Genomic DNA, 26,153 nt, shown 5'->3' on the forward strand with positions numbered 1-26,153 from the left:
CTTCATTTTCAAGCTCAGATTTACTTAGTTGATCCAAGAAGAGGTAGAGTTCTTTGAGGGCAGGTCTGGCACCCACAAAGTTCTTTCCAGGATCTGACCACAATTTCTTTGGGTGCCCTCTCAGTGCCGTGAATCTTTGGTAAGCCAGTAGGAAGCCTTCAGTCGACTGGTCACTGACACCATCTGTGTGTATAGCTCTGGATACCATGCAACAGAAGACAATACCCCACACCTTGAGCTTGGTTTTCTTTTTCACCTCGTCCTTGACTTCATACGGTCCAAATAAGTCCACTGTTGTGTACTCAAATGGTCTGGCTGGTGTTATCCGCTCGGATGGAAGGTCACTCATGATCTGTTGGCACTTTCTGGCCCTGGCCTTTCTGCACACCACACAGTTGTCAACTCTCTTTTTAGCCAGCTTCCGGCCTTTTATCACCCAGGCTTTCTTCCTCATCCGGAGGAGTGTGCCTGCTATTTCTTCATGATTTGCACCATGGGCCTCTTGAGCTAGGAGAGTGGATATCCATGCCTCATATGGTAGAATTGGTACGGCAGTTTCGTCCTCATCAAAGATCTGGAACCTTCCTCCGCAAACTAAGAGCCCAGTCTCTTTATCTCTGTAAACAGCGAGTCTGTTGAGAGTGGTGTCTTGAAAGGTTATACCTTCTTGAGCTGCAAGGAACAAGTCTCTTAGTGCATCTTCACACTCCCCGACAGTGAGTACAGCTTGTTTGGCTCTGGACCTCCAGTTTGTTGAAAGAGCGTCCTCCCACTTCGGTTTATCTGAGGGTGAATTCTTGGTCAACATTCCTTTCCATCTCGTTGCGGCTCTCCAAACCCAGGCAATGACTCGGATCAGCCTGGTCAGACTGCTGAATTCCCTGATGTCAATCAGTTTGGTTACCGCAGAGCCGGCTGGTGATCTTCGGATCCGAGTCTTGGGTTCATCTGGGTTATTTTGCTGTGCATCACTCTGGTTTCTCTTGACCTGCGCTCTGGTCAGTGCTGCCGAGAAAGCTTTCCTTCGAAGTTTGTTTATACCTTCCTTGGCATACGCGGCGATTTCTTTGGCTGACTTATGTGGCCACTCTTTCACAGGTTGCCTCAGGAATGCTGGTCCATCCTGCCACATGGAATCTTCCTGGAGGTCTTCTGGGGCTGCCCCTCTTGTTATGATGTCAGCACTGTTCAGGCTTCCTGGGATCCACCACCAGTCTTCTATGGATGTGGATTTCTGGATCTCTCCAACTCTATTCGCAAAGAAAGTTTGATATCCATAGCTGTCTCTCTGGATTGCTCCCAACACAGTTTGACTGTCCAGTAGATGGAGCCATCGTTCAATTTCTATTCGACTGTGCTTTTCAACGTACTTTCGAAGTCGTGCTGCATAGACAGCACCGCAGATTTCAGCTTTTACTGGTTCTCCCTTTTGGTCCAATGGTGTGAGCTTTGCTTTGGATTCAACCAGTCTGACTTTGATGCCTTGCTGGGTCTCCCATCTTAAGTACACTACGGCTCCATAGCTCTTGTCACTTCCATCAGAGAATGTTATTCCCCAAGGTTTTCCAATCCAGTTGACTGGTGTGAGGCTTCTGTGAAAGGTGATTTGGCCAAGACGTGTGTATTCCTCAAAGAATTGAATGGCTTCTTCCCTCAAATTTTCAGACAAAGGTTTGTCCCAAGTGTCTCGGGTCAGAGTTTTGCCTCCAGCTTCCTGAAACGCCTTTCTGACAAGAATGGCGCCCTTTTGTTTGGCAGGTGTGACGAGGCCTATTGGGTCATACAGGCTAGCTACCTGGCTCAGCAGTTCTCTTCTCGTCAGTGGGTTTGGAGTTTTCCCTCTCACCTCTTCATCAAGGAGATTTTGGCCGACTCTCATTTTCCCTTTCCTCTTTGAGAAATTGATTGAAGTCATGAGGTACAGTTTATCCTCCTCAACAAGGTATCCAACTCCAAGGGCTTTATTGTCTCCTTCCCTCATTTGGTTTGGGAGAATGAGTGCTGTGCTTGACTGCGCTCCTTGTTCTCCTGGTACGATCTCCTGCCTCCCACTTTGATCTGACCGGACCCAGGGCTTGAGGACTGCCTTCAGGATCTCTTCAACACGTTTGGTGTTCTGGTTCAGCTTTTGCAAGTCATTATGGGAAGTCAGGATGTCATCGACATAGGTATCCTCTTCAAGGATCCTACGTTCCTCCTCCAGGTGAGCAAACATGGGTAGTTTGCCTGTCTCTCTCATAGCCAATTGCGCAATGCACCCTGCTGGTCGAATGCCAATGTTGACTCTGGTGATCGCATACTCTTCAATCTCTTCCTCCTCAGTGTCTCTCCAGAGAAATCTGTGGAGGTGCATCTCCAGGTCTTCCAACCACACAGAATTGTACATTTTCTTAATGTCGCCGAGGGCAGCATGGACGCCTCTCCTGAACCTGAGTAGGACCGCTCGGATGGGATTGAGGACATCAGGCCCTTTCAGCAGAAGGTCATTCATGCTGACCCCTCTAAACTTCTGGCTGCTGTTCCATACCAGTCGCACAGGTGTTGTGAGAGAGTGCGGGTTTGCTGCCACCAAGTGGCTGACATACCATACTGGCCCCTTCCAGCTGGCAATGAGCTCTTTGGTGAGTTTCTTCGCTGCTCTTCTCTCCACCATTTCATGGACTTGAGCTGTGTATGCTATTCTCCACTCTGGCTCTTTTTGTTCTCAAGAAGGTGGCTTCCACCCCACTCCTGTTGTCAGGAAGGGAACTTGGATCTTGAATCCAGGGGTATTTTGTGTCCCAGTGGGGTTCATCACTGTGAGCATCTGCTTTGATGTAGGTGAGGCCTTTCCTTATGATCTCCAGCTCTCTTTCTTCACTCAGAGTCATTTCTTTGCCTCCTGGTTGACAGTTGCCGCACCGGCATCCTCCACACTTTGGGTCGCAAGCTGCTCCAATGCTGTCCCATTTCCACCAATCCAAGAACTCTCTGTGAGCAACTGTGCCTTTGGTTTCAGCTGTGAACAGCTTAGCTATCTCTTGATACTTGACAGCGGTTGCTCTCATGGATCGAGCAAAGTGTGTTTCAGACCTGTGTGCGGCTATATCCACTTCTTCAAACAGATCTGGATGTGCGCCACCAACAGTCTTTCCTAGCGGGCCTTCCCACAAGACAAGGTCTCCAATCACCTTCACTCTTTGCGGAGCAAGTCTTCCTTCGCGGTGGCTTATCAGTAGCTCAATACTTTCCGGTCTACTCAGATCTCCTAGATTGACTTCTGGGAAGAACTTCTTGAGTTGCTCAGGTTTGATGACTCTGTGGATGTTGGCAATTTCATTCAAACCATAGCAGATAAGCTCATGAGCTCTTTCCGTGCCTATGGGCGTTTTGACCCTCACTCTGAGGAGATATCTTCTGGTTCTAACCTTCATGGCCATTCCTCCGACTCCATGAACGACTAAAGTGATGTTTTCACTTCGAAGATTTAATCTTCTGGCAGCTCTGTGAGTGATGTAGTTTGTGTCCGATGCCAAGTCGATCAGGATTCCAATTTGTTGTCCTGCATTGCCAGTTACCTTGAGCAGCATTAGAATAACTGGCAATTCTTCTACTGCACTTGACTCAGTCACTCCCAGCTGATTCTTTTCGACACAGTTTGTTTTCGCAGTGATGTTGGTGAATGCTTTCTTGAATTTCTCTGCCATCTCTGGGGAGAGCTTAGATACCAATTCCTCCTGCTCCTCTGTAAGCATATACCTTCTCACATTGGATTGTCTTCTGTCTGAGTCACTCCTCTTGAAATCTCCATTCAGACAAAGAAAGAAATGATGGTCTTTCTTACAGTCTCTTTTCCTGCACAGGTAAGTTTGCATTCATCATCTTCTCCATGACAGACCAAGCACCTCTTGCAGGCCCCCAGCTTTTCTACAGCATCCAACCTTTCCACAGGCTTCAGTTCTTTGAAACGCTTGCAAAAGAAGATCTTTTCTCTATGCTTTTCATCTCCACAGACAACACAGCCGCCTTTCCTTGTGGAACGTGTGGACGCATATTTTCTCTCCACACAAGCATATTTCTTTTCTGGCTTTTCACTCACTCCCAGCTGCTCTAAGTTTTCAAGAATTTCCTCCTGTGTTTTCAGGAATTTAAGAAGGTTTTCAAAGTGATTGTCCGGCGTGACATTATTCCTCGGGTTAACCATGAAGACAAGCCAATCTCGCTTGATGTTGTCAGGTAACTTGCTTTCTATGGATTTGATCACTAGAGGGTTGTTGATGGCTCCTGTGCCTCCAAGCTCTGTGAGATCATCCAGTGCCTTCTCTATAGTTTGGATCATGTCGATAACTTTCCTTGGCTGATTTGCTCTTAAAGCAGGAATTTTCTCCAGATCCTCAATTATCTCCAAGGCAATTGTAGACTTGTTTCCATACCTGTTCTCAAGCACCCTGAACATGTCCTCAGCAGTATTGTAAGTAGACAAACGGAGGTCTCTGCCCATTCTCTCATCTACACTGTCAAGGAGTTGGATCTTCTTTACTTCGACTGAGCCTGTTGGTTCCCCCTGCTTCTGTAGACTCTCCCAGTCTCTCCTCCATCGATGGAAATTCCGTTTATACCCACTGAACCTGGGTAAACAGGTTGGTTTTATTCTCAGTGTCGGCTGTGGAGCTGGCACGGGCATCTGTGGCACTCTCCCTCTGTCTTTATCCTCTTCTGCAATTCTTTGCGCTGTGAGAAATCCTGCCCTCCTTGCTTCAAGGTTGTTTCTGAATGCTTTCAGATCCTTTACTCTGGCTTCCAGCCGTTCTTTCTCTGCTACTGGAATCCACATCTCCCACTCTGCTAGGCTTGTGATTGCATCTTGGACTTGTGCCTTCGCACCATCCCACTGTAGCTCGAAGCCATCTCTATTTACAGCAATAACAGGTATTTGAGCAACTCCATCACAGGCGGTTTCAGCTTCTTTGATTGCAGACTTCACCTCATCCTCCCCGTATCTAGGCCATAGGTTGGACTGGATCATCCCCCTGACCTCATCCAATCGTACTTCGCATTCTTGGAATGTCTTCTCAAGTTCAGTCTGCTGCTGCTTGCTCAGGTCAGCTTCTTCACCCTCATCGGTTTCAGCTTCAATGTCTGCCAGAAGTCCAGCCCTGTATTCATCATTTGTCTCACTGACCTTCCTTGCCTCCGACGTGAGCTTCTTGAACTCCTCTCGCAGTTCGCTCTTAGTCATGTGTTTTGCACCTCTGCTAAGGAAGTTTGCTTGCTTGGTAAAAGCACTCTTAGCCAAAGTTCTTTCTTGCTTCAGCTCCTTCACTGTTTTCCCAAGAGTTTCCTCCGCCATTTTGAGATGTAAACCAATCCTCCTCTCTGCGACGACAGCTTTCCTGACTTCAGGCCGTTAATCCTTTTGTCTTCACTGCCACGCTGGTTATCAACTCTCTTGAGGCCTGGAGTTCTTTAAAGGAAGAGCTGCCATTGTGCTCATGTTTTGAGTGTTCTGTTTTTGACGCAACACCTCCCACTTGACCTCCTGGTTCTTGAACCCAAGGAGGTCACACGAACCTCTGTGTTGGGGCATGTTCGATTTCAGCGATCAGGCTCTTCCTTCTTCAACAGGAAGTAAAACAATGATGCGTCTGACATCCCTATGAAGAACTGTAGCAGGTATTTTAGTTGAGAGTTTCTTTGACTTCTCTTGAGCAGGCTTCACAGTTGGGACTGGGTAGCTGGGAAAAGTTCTGACATGCACAGTTGGTTATCAACTGTCAAGTTGTCTAGGTGTTATAGGTGTTATAATTATTTCAGCTCTGCCCAAACTTGAAAACGGCTTGCTCAACCCGTGAAGGATGCAAAGGGACAACTCAATTCCTTTCCAGTGTTTTATTATGGTTTTGATGCCATTTGTTGAATATGTTGAAACAGTTGATTTGTTGAATAGAGTAGTTGAATGACAGAGGAATAAGGAATAGGAATAGGAATAGCAATAGCAATAGGTTGATAACCTTAAACAGAGAATAAACATGCATTATTTTACACTAAACAATGCATGACACAGCAACAAAGCATGACTTTGAATAAAGTAAACGTTTAAACAATTTAATCTAGCACTTCTAGCAATTACTTCTGCAGTCAGAAAATATCCACAACAAAAGAAGTCACCACTCCTACCAGAGTTAAACATGTAAATTGTGCTAAGCACTGGATGCAACATAATAAATAATTCCAATGAAACATTACATACCAGTTGCGTCTTTAGGTTTGAACAATGAGCTGTGTGTATGTTGAGGACCAAACATTTTATACCCATGCTTATCTGCCAGGTGCTCATGTAAAAGTAGTCCCTCCAGAAATCCTGGCTCAATTTTTTAGTTCCACCCGTGTTTTTGGGTTATCTGCCCTCTTGAGGCCTGGAGTTCTTTAAAGGAAGAGCTGCCATTGTGCTCATGTTTTGAGTGTTCTGTTTTTGACGCAACAGGTATCTAACAAACACAATAAGGAAGTGGTAGGTATAGTTCTGGCTGGGGAGTCTCTGTTGTGTGACTTATGTAGAGGCAGTAAACTGGTTCAAGCCTCTTCTGCCGCTGGCGAAGATGACGCTCGGGTTTCTATCTTTTCCTATATCCCAGTCTTCTATTTCTTCTCTTTGACAGTATCCAAGATCTTTTGTTATAGCAACGCGAGCAGTAACTCCATTATACCTGTACAATATAAAAAATATGCTTGATAGTCATTTCTTGGTTTATTTTTTTCTCTCGATTGACTCCTTCTTTGTGATCAATGGTAACTCATTGTAGCTAAGCCCCTCCCTGTATTCACTCTTTGCGTGTTTCTCTCTTCACTGTAAGCATATCTCTCCCTCTGCTCTCTCTCTCTGCAGGAGTTTAAGTTCATGGGTCAGAGCCGGTCCCCCTCAGTGTCTCCCAGTAGACAGGTGTTGTCCAGTCAGGACCAGGTGTTGTCCAGCCAGGACCAGGAAGTCCTGTCTCTGTTTCAGCACTTCAGTCAGGAGGGGAACCCCTTTGAGAGGCACATCGACAACAAGGATGAGGAGACTGAGGACGTACTGGCCTCCAACGGGGTAGGCTGTGCCTTGCGTTATATTACATGGTTGTTACAGATGTATTACAGGTTTATAGATACTAGTCCTGTAGTCGGTATTCAGATCATGAGATGCACGTGATAGGCCTCCAACGGGGTAGGCAGTGCCTCGGATTACACACTTACCCACGTGCACTTTTTACATGCTTATAACAGAGGTGTTATATTGTACATATGTTATATTATAAGTAGTGCTGAGCAATTTACCAACGTTTCGGTTATTTTTAGTTTTTTAAACAACTAATTGACCTACATCAGTTCAATTATTTTTTATTTCTGTGAGCTCAATGCGCACATTGCGCAGTTTCTCAAGAGATAAATTAGATCAAGCCCGAACTGTGCGATCTAGTAGGGAGTTGTAGTTTCCAACAGGCCAATATTCTACGTAGCTTAGCGTAGAAAATGTGGTAATTAACTACAATGACCTTAATCCATTGCGCGCCTGCCTTGTCTGGTCTGTTTCTCCTATGCCTGCTATGTAAAAGAGACTGAATAATGTGCTATTGAGGGATAGAACGCATAGAGCATTTCATCTGTTTTTATAATCAAACTGGACCAACCTCAAAATGAATGAATACGAGACTTATATAGTTGTAAGTCTCGTAGTTGTTACCTATTACACAATACAGGAGAAGCACTAGGCCTATATTCTGTATACTTTTTGTCATGCGGAATATAGAAGTATGTGAGCACCAGCTGTTGTGTTGATAGGGGTAAGTTAAGGTTATTTCAATCAAAGGTGGCATCCTCCATAACTCTCTCTCTGCCACAATCATTGGTTAGTGTCCGTTGTCCATTATACTCAGTATGGCTAGTCCAGTATGTACTTTAGAGTTCTGTTGCGTCTCTCCAGCAAAACGTTCTATCACCATCCACTGATCCTTCTTCATAACGCCTGCTGCTGTTCCATCAGATCTCACCAGGCATTATAGCAGTGATTAAGTCGCACATAATCATTTGGGGACGTTAAGTGGTTTATAGTCGCCCTAACTGTCACACCCGCTGCAGTGGTCCTTAATGCTTTTATGCGCTTGACATTTAATGATATTTAATATGAGCTGATGCTGTAATGAAAAATAAAGGGTACATTTATATGGGCGTTGGGTGTGTGAAGAACTCTGTTATCTTGAGTGGTAGCACACTGATATTAATGAAGTAATAGGCTAGCTTTTATGAAGAGAAGCTTTTATGGTAATGTTCTTGCGTCCAAGTGGACTAGAGTTGTTACATTTCAATGCCGGTGTATAACGCTATGATTTGTTGGGTTTCCGTTATCAGTTTGTTTTGTTCTGCCATTACAATCAACCCTTTGTTTGTTTTTGTCTTAATTCTAATACCAATGTACCTTGAGGAGAAAAAACTTCTTATCAAAAGGGATTAGTCAAATCCAAAATGGTTATTTTCTTGTTAATACGTATTCATAGCCTGAAACTTGTTTTCAATATGAACTGATAAAGCTCAATCGAAGGCATTATTTCCCACTAGATTGGGATCAGATTGAGAAAGCAGCTTGTGTAAACTCACTATCTGCCTCACCACCTATTCTACTTGTTCTCTTTCTACTTCAGGAGAACAGCAATATTGTGCCAACATGTTATTCCAACCATATAGAGAGAGAGCTGTATACCTTATAGGATTCACTCTCAGCTTTATATTTTCACAATGGCATTTCGATTACCTGACATTACCGGCTGTTGCTATTTCAGCTGAGAGAGGAGAACAATAAGATCTTCTCATCATGTTGTATTGAGTCCTTAACTAAACTGTTTATTAATGGGAACTTGACTAAACTGTTTATTAATGGGAACTTGACTAAACTGTTTATTAAGGGGAACTTGACTAAACTGATTATTAAGGGGAACTTGACTAAACTGTTTATTAAGGGGAACTTGACTAAACTGTTTATTAAGGGGAACTTGACTGAACTGTTTTAAGGGGAACTTGACTGAACTGTTTTAAGGGGAACTTGACTGAACTGTTTATTAAGGGGAACTTGACTGAACTGTTTATTAAGGGGAACTTGACTGAACTGTTTATTAAGGGGAACTTGACTGAACTGTTTATTAAGGGAACTGAACTGTTTATTAAGGGAACTTGACTGTTTAAGGGAAAGGTATGGTTATTACTGCTAGAGTTTTGTGGGTGTCTCTAGGAGTCACCAAACCTGTCACTCTAGTCCCATTCTAAGCAGTTCACCCTTCCCTTTCAATGGCTCAGTTGGTTTGAGCATGGTGCTGGTTTGCAGTGCAACACCAGAGTTGTGGGTTTGATTCAAGCGCGGGTAAAGTGTGTTACTGTTACTATCACTTTGGATAAAAGCATCTAAAATGATAAACTTTTCATCATTAATAACTCTTTTCTGAATGACCATATTGTTACTGTTATTTTCCCTCTACGTTATGAGTCTGATGAGTTGGAGAAGTATACCAGGACTACGACAGTGATAAAAGCATCTAAATGATGATATTTTTATTATATATAAACCTTTTTCTAAAGGGCCATATTTGAAGGATATTGTTACTATTCTTCCCCTCTGCAGTATGAGTCCGATGAGCTGGAGAAGTGTGTGTACCAGGACTATGACAGCGACAGTGACGTCCCTGATGAACTCAAGCAGGACTACGTGGACGAGCAGACCGGAGACGTCCCTCTCAAGAGGTCAGTTCAAAAGTCACGACGTGATGATGTCATACCCCGTGACCTCACTGGTCAAGTTCTCAAGTACTATGCCAGTAGTTAATGTATGATGAACAACTATAATTGGAAAGATGCGTACACTATTTACATCATGTAGGAGTGAGCAGCTACACATATCTCTGAGGCAGTTATTCTAAATATGTAGGCAAAACATGAATTTGAATTGCAGCCGTTTCAACACTACACTGAGAAAAAAAACAATTGTCATTGTTTTTTTCTGTGTATTGTTGAAACGGCTGCAATTCAAATGAATGTATTGGCTACATATTTAGAATAACTGCCTCAGAGATATGTGTAGCTGCTCACTCCTACATTACCCATCAAAGTTGGCACAATTGCATCAGGTCCTTTTTCTACATAATTAACTATTCTTTTACCCTCCCCTCACTGATTAACACTCGGATCCCATGATAAACACATTGGCAATCATTATCCCTCTTTGGTGGAGAAATGAGGATGAATTAACACACTGAAGGAGGCAGTTTATACCCATGTGAATGTATTCTTAAATCTTCATCTTCTATAGTATTTCAGGTGTTTGGATGAAGCCGTTTTGTAAAAGATCATTAAAATACATTACTGTACCTCCCACTGGAAGAGCTACTCGTGGGCGCTTTAGTTTTATGTTATGCAAATTGTCACCATTTTAGTAGCGGCATTTTTGCGGTTGTAATTATTTAAGGCCTCTCCCTAAACTGGTGTGATGTGTGTCGTAAATCACAATCACAATTAGCAAGGCTCATCATGGTTTCATGGAGTTATGAATGTTTAATGCCCCTCCCTTTCATTGTGCACAGACACACACACACACACACACACACACACACACACACACACACACACACACACACACACACACACACACACATACACACACATTCTCTTGCTAACAGAGTGGATGGGAGATTCTTTCTACAGTAAATCAGTGTGTAGACTGTGTATGTGACTACGTGATACGATACGGCAGCTAATTGTGTTATATTGCCAGATGTGCAGCATAGTGCAAAAACCACATTGTTTACTTATTCAACAGCTCTTCATTAGGAACGGATGTTGGATGTAGGAAGTAATGAATTGATAATGTACATAGACATGACACACTTATTGATTTCCATGCATGTTGTACAGATGTAGGATCTTAATTTGAGCCAGTTTGCTACAGCGGAGCAGGAGAATAATCCTGCAGCTACAGGAAATGTGAATTATGTGTGGATTATAATTAATATACATTTTTGTGGGGGTTGATGATAGATTTTTCGTAAGGGAAAATCAAGTCTGTAATTTCAAAGTGGAAATCACAAACTTCAAAAGCCTTTTTAAACCTCAAATCCAAAGTTCTCCTGCAACAGGGTGATCGAATTAAGATCCTACACCTGTATGGTGAGAGCCTTGGGTTAACTTCATGCTGCAGCAGCTAATGGGGATCCTTAATAAATACAGTACTGTACATGGTGCCTGCAGAGTCTGCATTCACCCCGGTGTGTTGTACTGAGCTAAGCCTCTAACACGCTCATTTCCCAATCTATCAGAAGGAATCGCTGGCTAATTGAAGGGCTGCAGGAAGTTGACATCCAGGTCCAGGAATTAGAGATGTATTAATGAATGGTGGTAGGTGACGTTTAATCGTTAGTCGGAGGGCAGGTTCTGTAAGATTAGCGGTTCAACACCGCCCCAACCCTGGAGTCGTTTTAGCTGTGTCTTTGGCCCCTCTCTTGTCACGCCTCTTAATTGATCAATTAAAAATATTTTATGAATGTCTGGGCTCAAACAACGAGCTTTAGGGTTATGAACCTGTACAACTGTCTGTGTCTGGGCTCAACCACTGAACCACAGGGTTATGAACCTGTACAACTGTCTGTGTCTGGGCTCAACCACTGAACCACAGGGTTATGAACCTGTACAACTGTCTGTGTCTGGGCTCAACCACTGAACCACAGGGTTATGAACCTGTACAACTGTCTGTGTCTGGGCTCAACCACTGAACCACAGGGTTATGAACCTGTACAACTGTCTGTGTCTGGGCTCAACCACTGAACCACAGGGTTATGAACCTGTACAACTGTCTGTGTCTGGGCTCAAGCACCGAGCCTCGGTTATGAAACTGAACCGCTGTCTTGAACATCACCTTGTCATCATTTAGTTTCTTGTCTGGCCCGCCTTACCAGCAAGCCTTGGCCTTGTTGTCACGCCAACACGCCTCTCCTCTCTCCCTAATCAGTGCATCAAGGGAGACTCTGCGCAGCAGGAAGAAGTCCGACTACAGCCTAAACAAAGGCTCCAACGCTCCCATCCTGACCAACACAACCCTCAACGTGATCCGACTGGTCGGTGAGTAATATTTTCCTTCTGTTCCTCTCCTTTCACCTCCCAGAAACATCCAATACACTAAGTGATGACGGTGGTGACCCCTTTCTCGCCGCAGAGACCTTGATAACCTTGATAATGGCACCAATTAACAAGCTAAATGCACATTAAGAATGTGAGGATCCAGGACCCTGTTCCCAAGGCTACCTGCCATCATTAGCCTGTTGTTATCCCCTCCGAACCCCTGTGACATTTCATTTCTTAAGCGCAATTTAAACATTTGTTTGACGTCAGTTGTGATGTGTCTGGGCCGCGCCGTCAAATTGGCTTCCTTCGCAAATTGAAACCCCTCCTTTTGATTTATTTTAATCGGAGAAGAAGAAATGTAATTATGATAAGCAAGGTAGTAGGATCCAAGGATCCTAGTTAAATCTCACATTTTTCCAAGGTATTAAACGACTTTCTGAATGACCAGTGCAGTTCACTTACAATGTGGTACATTTTATTCAACCAACAGATGTTATAGCATTTCAGATGCATAATAGTACATGTATAATTTAACACATAGTAAGTAAAATAGAAAAGTTACAGTATATCGTTAGAGCACATGAAATCAAACTTTTTCCACTTCACTCTATCTGAAAGAAATCCTCATTTGGGTTGTACTGTAGCATTCACTGAAAGAGAAAGTGCCGGTCTAAGCTCAAAGTCGAGTGGCTATTTCATCAGTTCTGATTCAATGGTAACCTTGTTACAGCCCTGTGCTTTGTAGCTATTCGTTTTATTACATTTTTCTCAAATGAAATTCCATCTCCTCAGAGTACATGTAAATGCTCCATTGGCAAGGCAAATTATTATAATAAACCCCCCCCCCCCCCCCCCCCAAGGATACTATTCCATTATGATTGACTTAAAACATCAGAGATTACAGTACTATGGGAGTCCGTGGGACCTAATGTTACCCCAGCTCCAATGTTGCCTACTTTAGTTGGATATGATGAGCAGTTGATACCCTTTACGTTCCAGGAGATCTTATAGAGGTCGGAGAATAAAATAGAGTAAGTCAGTCGTTTCATCACATTCTACTTGTGTTTTCATTTGGTGCAGTGACTGGAAAGTAGTTTTCCAGTCAAATATTTGCCATTCTGATCACGTTTATAGTGTTGAGGATCAGCGGGGAGGAGATGTTGTTACCTACCCTCACCACCTGGGGGCGGCCCGTCTGGAAGTCCAAGACCCAGTTGCACAGGGCGGGGTCGAGACCCAGGGTCTAGAGCTTAATGATGAGTTTGGAGGGTACTATGGTGTTAAATGCTGAGCTGTAGTCGATGAACAGCATTCTTACATAGGTATTCCTCTTGTCCAGATGGGTTAGGGCAGTGTGATTGTGATTGCGTCGTCTGTGGACCTATTGGGGCGGTAAGCAAATTGGAGTGGGTCTAGGGTGTCAGGTAGGGTGGAGGTGATATGGTCCTTGACTAGTCTCTCAAAGCACTTAATGATGACAGAAGTGAGTGCTACGGGGCGATAGTCATTTAGCTCAGTTACCTTAGCTTTCTTGGGAACAGGAACAATGGTGGCCCTCTTGAAGTATGTGGGAACAGCATACTGGGATAAGGATTGATTGAATATGTCTGTAAATTAATCAAATAAGAACTGTTTTATAAATTAGAGTTATTTTAGATGATGACACCTAGCTATATAGTTAGATAGCTAACTATAGCTACTGAAACAGATGATGTCGTTTTGCTATGTTTTTGGGGAAGAACATGGCATCCATCAGCTAACGATCTTTTTTTATGACCAGCACATTAGGTGCGCGAGACAACTTTAACAGCGTCATAGCAAACGTATCGATGAATCGTTGTGACATGGAATACGACTGATAGTGTAATCAATGTGTAATAACTACGTAAAAAATGTGTGAACTCGTTAAATTATTATGTGACGTGCAGTAATATTCAGGTCTTGATTGGTTAAGAAGCTTATTTGACACGTCAAATAGTGTTATTTGACGTATCTTTTTTGACACGCAAAGACCCAAACGGAGTTCTGTAGAAATCCTGGTTGAGAATGAAACGACTGAACAAATGAACCAAACAGCACAGCGCGCGCGTGTATGTGTGTGTGTATGTAACCTTTATTTAACTAAGCAAGTCAGTTAGAACACATTTTTATTTACAATGACGGCACGGACGTCGCTGGGCCAATTGTGTGCCGCCCTTTGGGACTCCCAATCACTGCAGCGACGCCTCTTGCACTGAGATGCAGTGCTTTAGACCGCTGCGTCCGTGTGTGTGTTAACTATTTAACTGTACTAGAATGCTTAAAAGGCCACAAAAATGTTTAATATCGGTTATCGGTATCAGGTTTTTTGTCAAGGAAAATATTGTATATCGGTATCGGCCAAAAATGTCATATCGGTGCGTCACTAATCTGAACATGTACTGTTAATTGGCCAGAGGATATTTGATGAAATGTTAGATTCAAACATTTAGATTTGTCCTATTCACATCCTAAAGAAAGATGGCATTATTGAATATGTGGCTTTTGTAACTTTGTCCGATCAGGGATATGAAAGATAAACCCTGAATTTCCAAGTATCTAATATTCCATCCCCAGTAGTTTTTGAGTTTTGATCTTTTTTGTTTGCATTTCTGTTGGTAATTGTTCAACTGGTATAAACTGTTTTGTCATTTAACATATAATAACGTGTAATAATATAAATGCCATTTCTAATCTCTCCCATACAGGGAAGTACATACAGATGATGAACATTCTGAAACCAATAGCCTTTGATGTCATCCACTGTGTTTCCCAGCTGTTTGATTACTACCTGTATGCTGTCTACACCTTCTTCGGCCGCAATGATATGGTACGGAAAAGGACCTAATGGCGCCCAGATTAAGCCTTGACTACAAAGCTATTTCAATAGAGATTATTAATTGACCATGCTTTTTAGTCCAGGACTAGGCTTAATCTGTGTCTGGGAAACCAGCCCTGGGGGAGACATATTACTGTACTGGACAGGCTTACGTTATGTTCATTAGTGTCCACAATGTGTTCTATCATTCTCATATGTTATTTTATATATTATTTACCACTTGATTATCTGTATGTGTGCACTGCTTCTATGTTCCACCTTTCGTACACACATCATTCATGGGAAATGGTCATGGGGCTGTTGCTGAAATGACCTGAGATTGCTTTTCCCTTCTGTTGATCCAATGTCTGAGAGCTGTTTTAGTGCTTCTAATGGTGTTGTAATGGAGTTGAAATGAATGAGGGTTTTCAGCACAAGTCACCCTCCTTGAAAAAATTGTGTTGTTACAGATGTTTCCCAACTGTTCACTAAGATAAGGGACACTGAGGTGCTAACTGGTCGGTTCACTAAGATAAGGGACACTGAGGTGCTAACTGGTCGGTTCACTAAGATAAGGGACACTGAGGTGCTAACTGGTCGGTTCACTAAGATAAGGGACACTGAGGTGCTAACTGGTCGGTTCACTAAGATAAGGGACACTGAGGTGCTAACTGGTCGGTTCACTAAGATAAGGGACACTGAGGTGCTAACTGGTCGGTTCACTAAGATGAGGGACACTGAGGTGCTAACTGGTCGGTTCACTAAGATAAGGGACACTGAGGTGCTAACTGGTCGGTTCACTAAGATAAGGGACACTGAGGTGCTAACTGGTCGGTTCACTAAGATAAGGGACACTGAGGTGCTAACTGGTCGGTTCACTAAGATAAGGGACACTGAGGTGCTAACTGGTCGGTTCACTAAGATAAGGGACACTGAGGTGCTAACTGGTCGGTTCACTAAGATAAGGGACACTGAGGTGCTAACTGGTCGGTTCACTAAGATAAGGGACACAGAGGGGCTAACTGGTCGGTTCACTAAGATGAGGGACACTGAGGTGCTAACTGGTCGGTTCACTAAGATAAGGGACACTGAGGTGCTAACTGGTCGGTTCACTAAGATAAGGGACACAGATGCTAACTGGTCGGTTCACTAAGATAAGGGACACTGAGGTGCTAATTGGTCTGTATTAGGCTTCAGTACTGTATCCCTTCAGGTGACTTCTCTTCCTCCGTTTGTCTCTTCTAACGGACAGGGCACACAGAGTGACAGGGCACACAGAGTGACAGGGCACACAGAGTGACAGGGCACACAGAGTGACAGGGCACACAGAGTGACAGGGCACACAGAGTGACAGGGCACACAGAGTGACAGGGCACACAGAGTGACAGGGCACACAGAGTGACAGGGCAAGTTTTCTGCCTCTCTCAGGACAATAGGACTGGGACGAAACCAGTATTGCGATACCGGTTAGTTTAGGGGCAAAGAAACAAAAAACGAAGCAGATTTAATTTCTTTAGGAAAACAGCCCTAATTTTGGAAACATTATGTTGTCATCCAGAGTCACATGTGTTTATTTTCCAAGCTATAGAACACAATATTTTACATACACCATGTTTTTAAAGGATCAAAGAATTTGGTCTGCTTTTTTTGCCATGGAAAAAATATTGTGATACTGGTATCATCACAGGCCTCCAAAACAACAGTGTTTCGTTGTCACGTTAAAACTCCTCTATTTTAGTGGCTAAAGAAAGAGCTTGGTGTGCTTGCAACTGTGTGACTGGTAAACCCCGGGGGAGCTGCTAATGATGTCAACAAAATGGCTGTCACATGCCAGAGTGGATGAGGCTCTGCTGCCTGGGTCCTGACTGGCTTCTCCTCAGCGGGCCCAGGGAGCGTACTGGTGATTAGGACAGGAGAACAGTCACATGGCACCTTGACAAGGTTCCGTTCCCTTCCCTTGTTTTTTACCTTCTATTTGGCTGGCTGTCTTTCTCTTCAACTCTCTCTCTTTCTTTTCTCTCTATCATGCCCTCTTTCTCTGTATTTCTCTTCTTTCTCTCTGTTTCTTTCTGTCTCCCCATCTTTCTTCCTTACGTTTTCCTCTCTCCTTTTTGTTCCTCCTCTCTCTCTGTCTTTCCGTCTGTTTCATCCTCCATCTCCCACATTCTCTCCCACTGTCTCTCTTCCTGCCTGTCACTCTTCCCTGCTTCGTTAGTTTCCAGTTGAATATGGCTCTCATTCAAAGACACCCACACACAAATGCTAATGCTTCATGAATATTTACAACCCCCCTCAAAAATTGATATGCACGTATAGTCTGTTATTGTGACCTATGGATAGCTTATTATACCATGAGTTGATATAGCCCCCCATTCCCTGAGTAATGAGCGACCATTAGTATTCGAACGGGTAAAAGTGCCATTATATACTGCTGCGATATTGACTCTGTCACGCACATATGCTAAGAATCATTAGCTGCAGACATTCACAGTTTCTTGTCCAGAGTTCATAACTCACCTTTCAGGCACTGGGGTGCAACGGGGGAAGAGGGGAAATACCTTATCCAGATGAAATGCTTTCCCTCCCCTCCTCCCTCCCTCCCTCCTCCCCCTGCACTCATCCTAGAGAGAGATAATAGATTGGCTCTCTGGGCAGTTAGCAGTAATCTTAACAATATAGTGGGAGATACTGTTTTTATTTTCCCCTCTACGGCCATCTGTCTCCAGGGCTCAAAGAGGCTGATGTTGTTTACACGATATGCAAACCTACTCTGCCTCTGTCTCTCTCTTTCTCTCTCTCTCTCTTTCTCTCTCTCTCTCTCTCTCTCTCTCTCTCTCTCTCTCTCTCTCTCTCTCTCTCTCTCTCTCTCACTCACTCACTCACTCACTCACTCACTCACTCACTCACTCACTCACTCACTCACTCACTCACTCACTCACTCACTCACTCACTCACTCACTCACTCACTCACTCACTCACTCACTCACACGTACGTACGTCATTCCCTTAAAATAAGTGAAGGAAGGACACTCAAACAGCTCTCTCAACCCTTTTTCCAACACTCAATAATCTGGTCCTCCAAATACAAAAAAAAACAACAATTTCATTATTGCTTTTGTTTGCTTTATGTTGCTCCTCCAGTTCATTGTTTAATTTGCACCATTGGTTTTTGCTTTGTTTGTTTTCTGTTGTCCTTGCTGCTCCCAAGCCTGCCCCTAGCCTGTGTGTGCCCGGCGGCCAGGGGGGCAGGGAGGCTGGTCCGGCCAGGCCTGCTGCCCCTTTCTGCTGGGTAAGACTGGGGCTCCGGCCCCATCACTAGTAGAGTAGTGGACTCATCCTTCATCAACTGCAGTGTGCTGCATAGATAAATCTTAGATCATCATCATGCTCCTCCTCACCCTCTGTTAGCCCTGCCTAGCTCTGTCTCTCTTGCTCTCTCTCTCGCTCTCGTCCTCTGCTCAGGCCTGGGTTCTGTAGTATTTCCTGACTACCTGTCCTGACCTGGAGAAACTTCTGGCCTTCGTCACAATGCCACCAGTGTCAGAACTCAAATTAGAAATTTGACCTTAAGCTTTAGATTCCAAAACCATGACCTTCCTTTGAATTGAATTGGTGGAAAAAACCAAGATCACTGCTGAGCCCAGGCTTCAATCATGAAGTGTGACGTGTCAACTCTTCTGTCTACAGACTGGGTTACTATAATAGAACCACTTTTGAGAGTTATTTTTTTTCTCCCTTGCCCTGGATTTTTTTTGGGGTGATGCAACCAATTTCCTTCTCTATTGTTACTTTCGCCTCAGTTCATCAAAACAACACCTTTGCTGGTAATGTGGTTAGCAGCAGGCCCCTACTCTGTCATGGTAATGTGGTTAGCAGCAGGCCTCTACTCTGTCATGGTAATGTGGTTAGCAGCAGGCCCCTACTCTGTCATGGTTATGTGGTTAGTAGCAGGCCCCTACTCTGTCATGGTAATGGGGTTAGCAGCAGGCCCCTACTCTGTCATGGTAATGTGGTTAGCAGCAGGCCCCTACTCTGTCATGGTAATGTGGTTAGTAGCAGGCCCCTACTCTGTCATGGTAATGTGGTTAGCAGCAGGCCCCTACTCTGTCATGGTAATGTGGTTAGCAGCAGGCCCCTACTCTGTCATGGTAATGTGGTTAGCAGCAGGCCTCTACTCTGTCATGGTAATGTGGTTAGCTACCGGCCCCTACTCTGTCATGGTAATGGGGTTAGCAGCAGGCCCCTACTCTGTCATGGTAATGTGGTTAGCAGCAGGCCCCTACTCTGTCATGGTAATGTGGTTAGCTACCGGCCCCTACTCTGTCATGGTAATGGAGTTAGAAGCAGGCCCCTACTGTGTCATGGTTATGTGGTTAGCTACCGGCCCCTACTCTGTCATGGTAATGTGGTTAGCAGCAGGCCCCTACTCTGTCATGGTAATGTGGTTAGCAGCAGGCCCCTACTCTGTCATGGTAATGTGGTTAGCAGCAGGCCTCTACTCTGTCATGGTAATGTGGTTAGCTACCGGCCCCTACTCTGTCATGGTAATGTGGTTAGCAGCAGGCCCCTACTCTGTCATGGTAATGTGGTTAGCAGCAGGCCCCTACTCTGTCATGGTAATGTGGTTAGTAGCAGGCCCCTACTCTGTCATGGTAATGGGGTTAGCAGCAGGCCCCTACTCTGTCATGGTAATGTGGTTAGCAGCAGGCCCTACTCTGTCATGGTAATGTGGTTAGCAGCAGGCCCCTACTCTGTCATGGTAATGTGGTTAGCAGCAGGCCCCTACTCTGTCATGGTAATGTGGTTAGTAGCAGGCCCCTACTCTGTCATGGTAATGTGGTTAGCTACCGGCCCCTACTCTGTGATGGTAATGTGGTGAGTCGAGCTACAGGCCCCTACTCTGTGATGGTAATGTGGTGAGTCGAGCTACAGGCCCCTACTCTGTGATGGTAATGTGGTGAGTCGAGCTACAGGCCCCTAGTCTGTGATGGTAATGTGGTGAGTCGAGCTACAGGCCCCTACTCTGTGATGGTAATGTGGTGAGTCGAGCTACAGGCCCCTACTCTGTGATGGTAATGTGGTGAGTCGAGCTACAGGCCCCTACTCTGTCATGATAATGTGGTGAGTCGAGCTACAGGCCCCTACTCTGTCATGATAATGTGGTGAGTCGAGCTACAGGCCCCTACTCTGTCATGATAATTTGGTGAGTCGAGCTACAGGCCCCTACTCTGTCATGATAATGTGGTGAGTCGAGCTACAGGCCCCTACTTTGTCATGATAATGTGGTGAGTCGAGCTACAGGCCCCTACTCTGTCATGATAATGTGGTGAGTCGAGCTACAGGCCCCTACTCTGTCATGATAATGTGGTGAGTCGAGCTACAGGCCCCTACTCTGTCATGGTAATGTGGTGAGTCGAGCTACAGGCCCCTACTCTGTCATGATAATGTGGTGAGTCGAGCTACAGGCCCCTACTCTGTCATGGTAATGTGGTGAGTCGAGCTACAGGCCCCTACTCTGTCATGGTAATGTGGTGAGTCGAGCTACAGGCCCCTACTCTGTCATGATAATGTGGTGAGTCGAGCTACAGGCCCCTACTCTGTCATGATAATGTGGTGAGTCGAGCTACAGTCCCCTTCTCTGTCATGATAATGTGGTGAGTCGAGCTACAGGCCCCTACTCTGTCATGATAATGTGGTGAGTCGAGCTACAGGCCCCTACTCTGTCATGGTAATGTGGTGAGTCGAGCTACAGGCCCCTACTCTGTGATGGTAATGTGGTGAGTCGAGCTACAGGCCCCTACTCTGTCATGATAATGTGGTGAGTCGAGCTACAGTCCCCTACTCTGTCATGGTAATGTGGTGAGTCGAGCTACAGGCCCCTACTCTGTCATGGTAATGTGGTGAGTCGAGCTACAGGCCCCTACTCTGTCATGGTAATGTGGTGAGTCGAGCTACAGGCCCCTACTCTGTCATGGTAATGTGGTGAGTCGAGCTACAGGCCCCTACTCTGTCATGGTAATGTGGTGAGTCGAGCTACAGGCCCCTACTCTGTCATGATAATGTGGTGAGTCGAGCTACAGGCCCCTAGTCTGTCATGATAATGTGAGTCGAGCTACAGTCCCCTTCTCTGTCATGATAATGTGGTGAGTCGAGCTACAGGCCCCTACTCTGTCATGATAATGTGGTGAGTCGAGCTACAGGCCCCTACTCTGTCATGGTAATGTGGTGAGTCGAGCTACAGGCCCCTACTCTGTGATGGTAATGTGGTGAGTCGAGCTACAGGCCCCTACTCTGTCATGATAATGTGGTGAGTCGAGCTACAGTCCCCTACTCTGTCATGGTAATGTGGTGAGTCGAGCTACAGGCCCCTACTCTGTCATGGTAATGTGGTGAGTCGAGCTACAGGCCCCTACTCTGTCATGGTAATGTGGTGAGTCGAGCTACAGGCCCCTACTCTGTCATGGTAATGTGGTGAGTCGAGCTACAGGCCCCTACTCTGTCATGGTAATGTGGTGAGTCGAGCTACAGGCCCCTACTCTGTCATGGTAATGTGGTGAGTCGAGCTACAGGCCCCTACTCTGTCATGGTAATGTGAGGTGGCGGAGTCATGTGAGATGGCGGAGTCATCCACAATTCTCCCAAACTGACAAGAACCATATCTCTTTCTCTCTCTCTCTCTCTCTCTCTCTCTCTCTCTCTCTCTCTCTCTCTCTTACTTTTTCTCTTTCTCTCAGACCTCTTGCCTAAATGTAGCTGCAGTGAAAAAATTATACAATCTATGTCCAATAACGAGACTCCCAATGCTGTATATTCTACTCATAGTCCCCAATGCTGTATAGCCTACTCATAGTACCCAATGCTGTATAGCCTACTCATAGTACCCAATGCTGTATAGCCTACTCATAGTCCCCAATGCTGTATAGCCTACTCATAGTACCCAATGCTGTATAGCCTACTCATAGTACCCAATGCTGTATAGCCTACTCATAGTCCCCAATGCTGTATAGCCTACTCATAGTACCCAATGCTGTATAGCCTACTCATAGTACCCAATGCTGTATAGTCTACTCATAGTACCCAATGCTGTATAGTCTACTCATAGTACCCAATGCTGTATAGCCTACTCATAGTACCCAATGCTGTATAGCCTACTCATAGTCCCCAATGCTGTATAGCCTACTCATCGTACCCAATGCTGTATAGCCTACTCATAGTACCCAATGCTGTATAGCCTACTCATAGTCCCCAATGCTGTATAGCCTACTCATAGTACCCAATGCTGTATAGCCTACTCATAGTACCCAATGCTGTATAGCCTACTCATAGTACCCAATGCTGTATAGTCTACTCATAGTACCCAATGCTGTATAGCCTACTCATAGTACCCAATGCTGTATAGCCTTCTCATAGTACCCAATGCAGTATAGCCTACTCATAGTACCCAATGCAGTGTAGACCCCCTGGTGGGCCCCTCCTGTGATTCTATCCCTAGGATTAGTTTGTGGTTAGATTGTAGTGTAGACAGGACGCTGCGTGTGAATTAACCGTGTGTGTGTGTGTGTCTGTTCTGCAGTATGAATCATCAGGTCCGGGTCTGATCAGCAGCCGACTGAGAACAACACTGAACAGAATCCAGGAGAGCCTCATCCAAATGGTAGGAAAATAACTAGTTTTCTCTCTCTTTCTCTGTCTCTCTGTCTCTGTTCCCTCTACCTCCCACCCCCTCCTCTTTCTTTCTCTCTCTCTACCTGTTCCCTCTACCTCGCCCCCTCCTCTCTCTTTCTCTCTCTGTTCCCTCTACCTCGCCCCCTCCTCTCTCTTTCCCTCTCTGTTCCCTCTACCTCGCCACCCTCCTCTCTCTTTCTCTCTCTGTTCCCTCTACCTCGCCACCCTCCTCTCTCTTTCCCTCTCTGTTCCCTCTACCTCGCCCCCTCCTCTCTCTTTCTCTCTCTGTTCCCTCTACCTCGCCCCCTCCTCTCTATTTCTCTCTCTGTTCCCTCTACCTCGCCCCCTCCTCTCTCTTTCTCTCTCTGTTCCCTCTACCTCGCCCCCTCCTCTCTCTTTCTCTCTCTGTTCCCTCTACCTCGCCGCCTCCTCTCTCTTTCTCTCTCTGTTCCCTCTACCTCGCCACCCTCCTCTCTCTTTCTCTCTCTGTTCCCTCTACCTCGCCCCCTCCTCTCTCTTTCTCTCTCTGTTCCCTCTACCTCGCCCCCTCCTCTCTCTTTCTCTCTCTGTTCCCTCTACCTCGCCACCCTCCTCTCTCTTTCTCTCTCTGTTCCCTCTACCTCACGCCCTCCTCTCTATTTCTCTCTCTGTTCCCTCTACCTCGCCACCCTCCTCTCTCTTTCCCTCTCTGTTCCCTCTACGTCGCCGCCTCCTCTCTCTTTCTCTCTCTGTTCCCTCTACCTCGCCACCCTCCTCTCTCTTTCTCTCTCTGTTCCCTCTACCTCGCCCCCTCCTCTCTCTTTCTCTCTCTGTTCCCTCTACCTCGCCACCCTCCTCTCTTTCTCTCTCGGTTCCCTCTACCTCGCCCCCTCCTCTCTCTCTCTCTCTCTGTTCCCTCTACCTCGCCCCCTCCTCTCTCTTTCTCTCTCTGTTCCCTCTACCTCGCCACCCTCCTCTCTCTTTCCCTCTCTGTTCCCTCTACCTCGCCCCCTCCTCTCTCTTTCTCTCTCTGTTCCCTCTACCTCGCCCCCTCCTCTCTCTTTCTCTCTCTGTTCCCTCTACCTCGCCCCCTCCTCTCTCTTTCTCTCTCTGTTCCCTCTACCTCGCCCCCTCCTCTCTCTTTCTCTCTCTGTTCCCTCTACCTCGCCCCCTCCTCTCTCTTTCTCTCTCTGTTCCCTCTACCTCGCCCCCCTCCTCTCTCTTTCCCTCTCTGTTCCCTCTACCTCGCCACCCTCCTCTCTCTTTCTCTCTCTGTTCCCTCTACCTCGCCCCCTCCTCTCTCTTTCTCTCTCTGTTCCCTCTACCTCGCCCCCTCCTCTCTCTTTCTCTCTCTGTTCCCTCTACCTCGCCACCCTCCTCTCTCTTTCCCTCTCTGTTCCCTCTACCTCGCCACCCTCCTCTCTCTTTCCCTCTCTGTTCCCTCTACCTCGCCACCCTCCTCTCTCTTTCCCTCTCTGTTCCCTCTACCTCGCCACCCTCCTCTCTCTTTCCCTCTCTGTTCCCTCTACCTCGCCCCACTCCTCTCTCTTTCTCTCTCTGTTCTCTCTACCTCGCCCCCCCCCCTCTCTTTCTCTCTCTGTTCCCTCTACCTCGCCCCCCTCCTCTCTCTGTTCTCTTTGCCTTGCCCCCCCTCTCTTTCTCTCTCTGTTCTCTCTACCTCGCCCCCCTCTCTTTCTCTCTCTGTTCCCTCTACCTCGCCCCCCTCCTCTCTCTGTTCTCTCTGCCTCGCCCCTCCTCTTTTTCCTCTACCTCGCCCTGCCTCCTCTCTCTATCTCCACCTCTTCGCTCGCTTATTCTAGTGCACCTTTGTTTCTCTTTAGACCATCTTTTTACTCTCTAAATCTCTCCCTCCATTCTGGCCTTGCCTGTGTGTGTGGTCTAAGAAGAAATGGAGCAAGAGTGCTCGCTGCTCACCCCGTATGGCCTTGACCCCCACCACACACACACACACACAGACACACACACAGACACATACACACATATTCTCCCTATCACGGCCCCCCCTCTGTTTAGGTAAGTGATCTGATGAGTCCCCTGCTACAGGCCTCCCTTCTCTGTCAGTGCCTCCATATCCATATTGGCCTCAATTTCACATATGGTACAATGTAATCCAGCCTTCAATTCAACCTTTAACCGAACCATTTGTGTTGACTGCTTCCTCAGAAAATATGAATTCTGCTTTTATTCAATCTCTTTATACTGCTCATTGTATGTGATAAAAGGCATCTGAAGAAGAGGAAGTGACCAGAAGATTATCAACATAAACCAGACGCTTTTCACACATTGCTTCTAACGGTGAATGAGACTCAGTGGAGGCCATTTTTGTCTTTTATGTCGTGTAGCTGCGTGTTTCTATCTTTCCATATCTTCTTCTCCCGTCGGAACACGTCTTTGAAGCAGCTCTCACGGCTCTAAAGTAGCTCAGAGTTGTTCTGTGTTTATCTCTCACTTTAAATAGATTCTCTGCTACTTTTGTATACTTCAGCCAGTAGCTCTTAAAGTAGCGCTCATTAGCCAAAAGTTGTACCCGAAAATTGCGTTCTATGTCACATATGTCCACCACGTAATTGCTCTCTCTCTTTCTCGCTCTACTGTGTGTGCATCTTGCTAGCTGTCACTCAAATGGTGAAGGGCTGAAGCTTGTTGGCTAGAACTCAAATTGCTAGGGGGCTGACCCACGTGGGGGACAATGTTGGGGAAAGGGCACCACACATTTACATTTGTACATTTTAGTCATTTAGCAGACGCTCTTATCCAGAGCGACTTACAGAAGCAATTAGGGTTAAGTGTCTTGCTCAAGTGCACATCGACAGATTTTTCACCTAGTCGGCTCAGGGATTTGAACCATCGACCTTTTGGCCCGATGCTCTTTTAACCACTAGGCTACCTGCCGCACAGCTTCCAGAAAATAGTCGCTTTCAAACTAGGGATTCCATGGGTAATTAAGGTAAGACAGTATTTCTGCTCATAGTTTATGCATGTATGAAATACACATTGACACATCCAGCCCAAAGCAGGAGGTTTAAGAAAGACTTTATAGTCTCCAAAGTTCTGGAACATGTCTTATAGGAAGTCGGAGTTGAACCACTATGTCCTGAGGGGGGAACATTCTGAAAGGGGACAGTCACTTTGTGACAGGTTGTCAATGGTCACCAAAGCGTTATGGTGGAAGATAGGTCTATATATCAATCAGGCGATGGCTGTGAGAGGTCATGAAAGGTCACGGGTGCGTCTCATACACCATGTTTCCATACACATTTCTTAAGCGAGTAAAGTCATACCGTATATTTCAAAAAAGTCATGACAGCTGTGATGGAAACGGTACAATTTTATAAATGCTAACAGATCATTTGTTCGCTCGACCTGGTGGGATGTTTTTGTGTAAAATGAATTATGCAAATATTGATATAATAACCATGAAATCAAAGTTAACTTAGAGCCATGCGTTGACATGTTGTGTGGTCCTCCCACTACGACTCATCAGTAAATTATGCAGTTTATTAGTCTACAGATGAAGTAAGTTATGATGAACTTCACA

The 26,153-nt window shown here is 45.6% G+C and overlaps 1 protein-coding gene across 1 annotated transcript in view; it reads left to right on the forward strand.

Moving 5' to 3' along the window:
* The window catches only part of vps50 (VPS50 EARP/GARPII complex subunit), a 221,522-nt gene that overhangs the window by 141,952 nt on the left and 53,417 nt on the right, over window positions 1–26,153 (forward strand). Inside the window, exons 18-22 of the mRNA XM_038971647.1 lie at window positions 6,866–7,066; window positions 9,626–9,744; window positions 12,002–12,111; window positions 14,841–14,962; window positions 22,524–22,604. Coding sequence (XP_038827575.1) covers window positions 6,866–7,066; window positions 9,626–9,744; window positions 12,002–12,111; window positions 14,841–14,962; window positions 22,524–22,604 — 633 coding nt within the window. The remainder of the gene's footprint in view (window positions 1–6,865; window positions 7,067–9,625; window positions 9,745–12,001; window positions 12,112–14,840; window positions 14,963–22,523; window positions 22,605–26,153) is intronic.

Source organism: Salvelinus namaycush, chromosome 32 (genome assembly GCF_016432855.1).
Source record: "Salvelinus namaycush isolate Seneca chromosome 32, SaNama_1.0, whole genome shotgun sequence".
Taxonomy (NCBI): domain Eukaryota; kingdom Metazoa; phylum Chordata; class Actinopteri; order Salmoniformes; family Salmonidae; genus Salvelinus; species Salvelinus namaycush.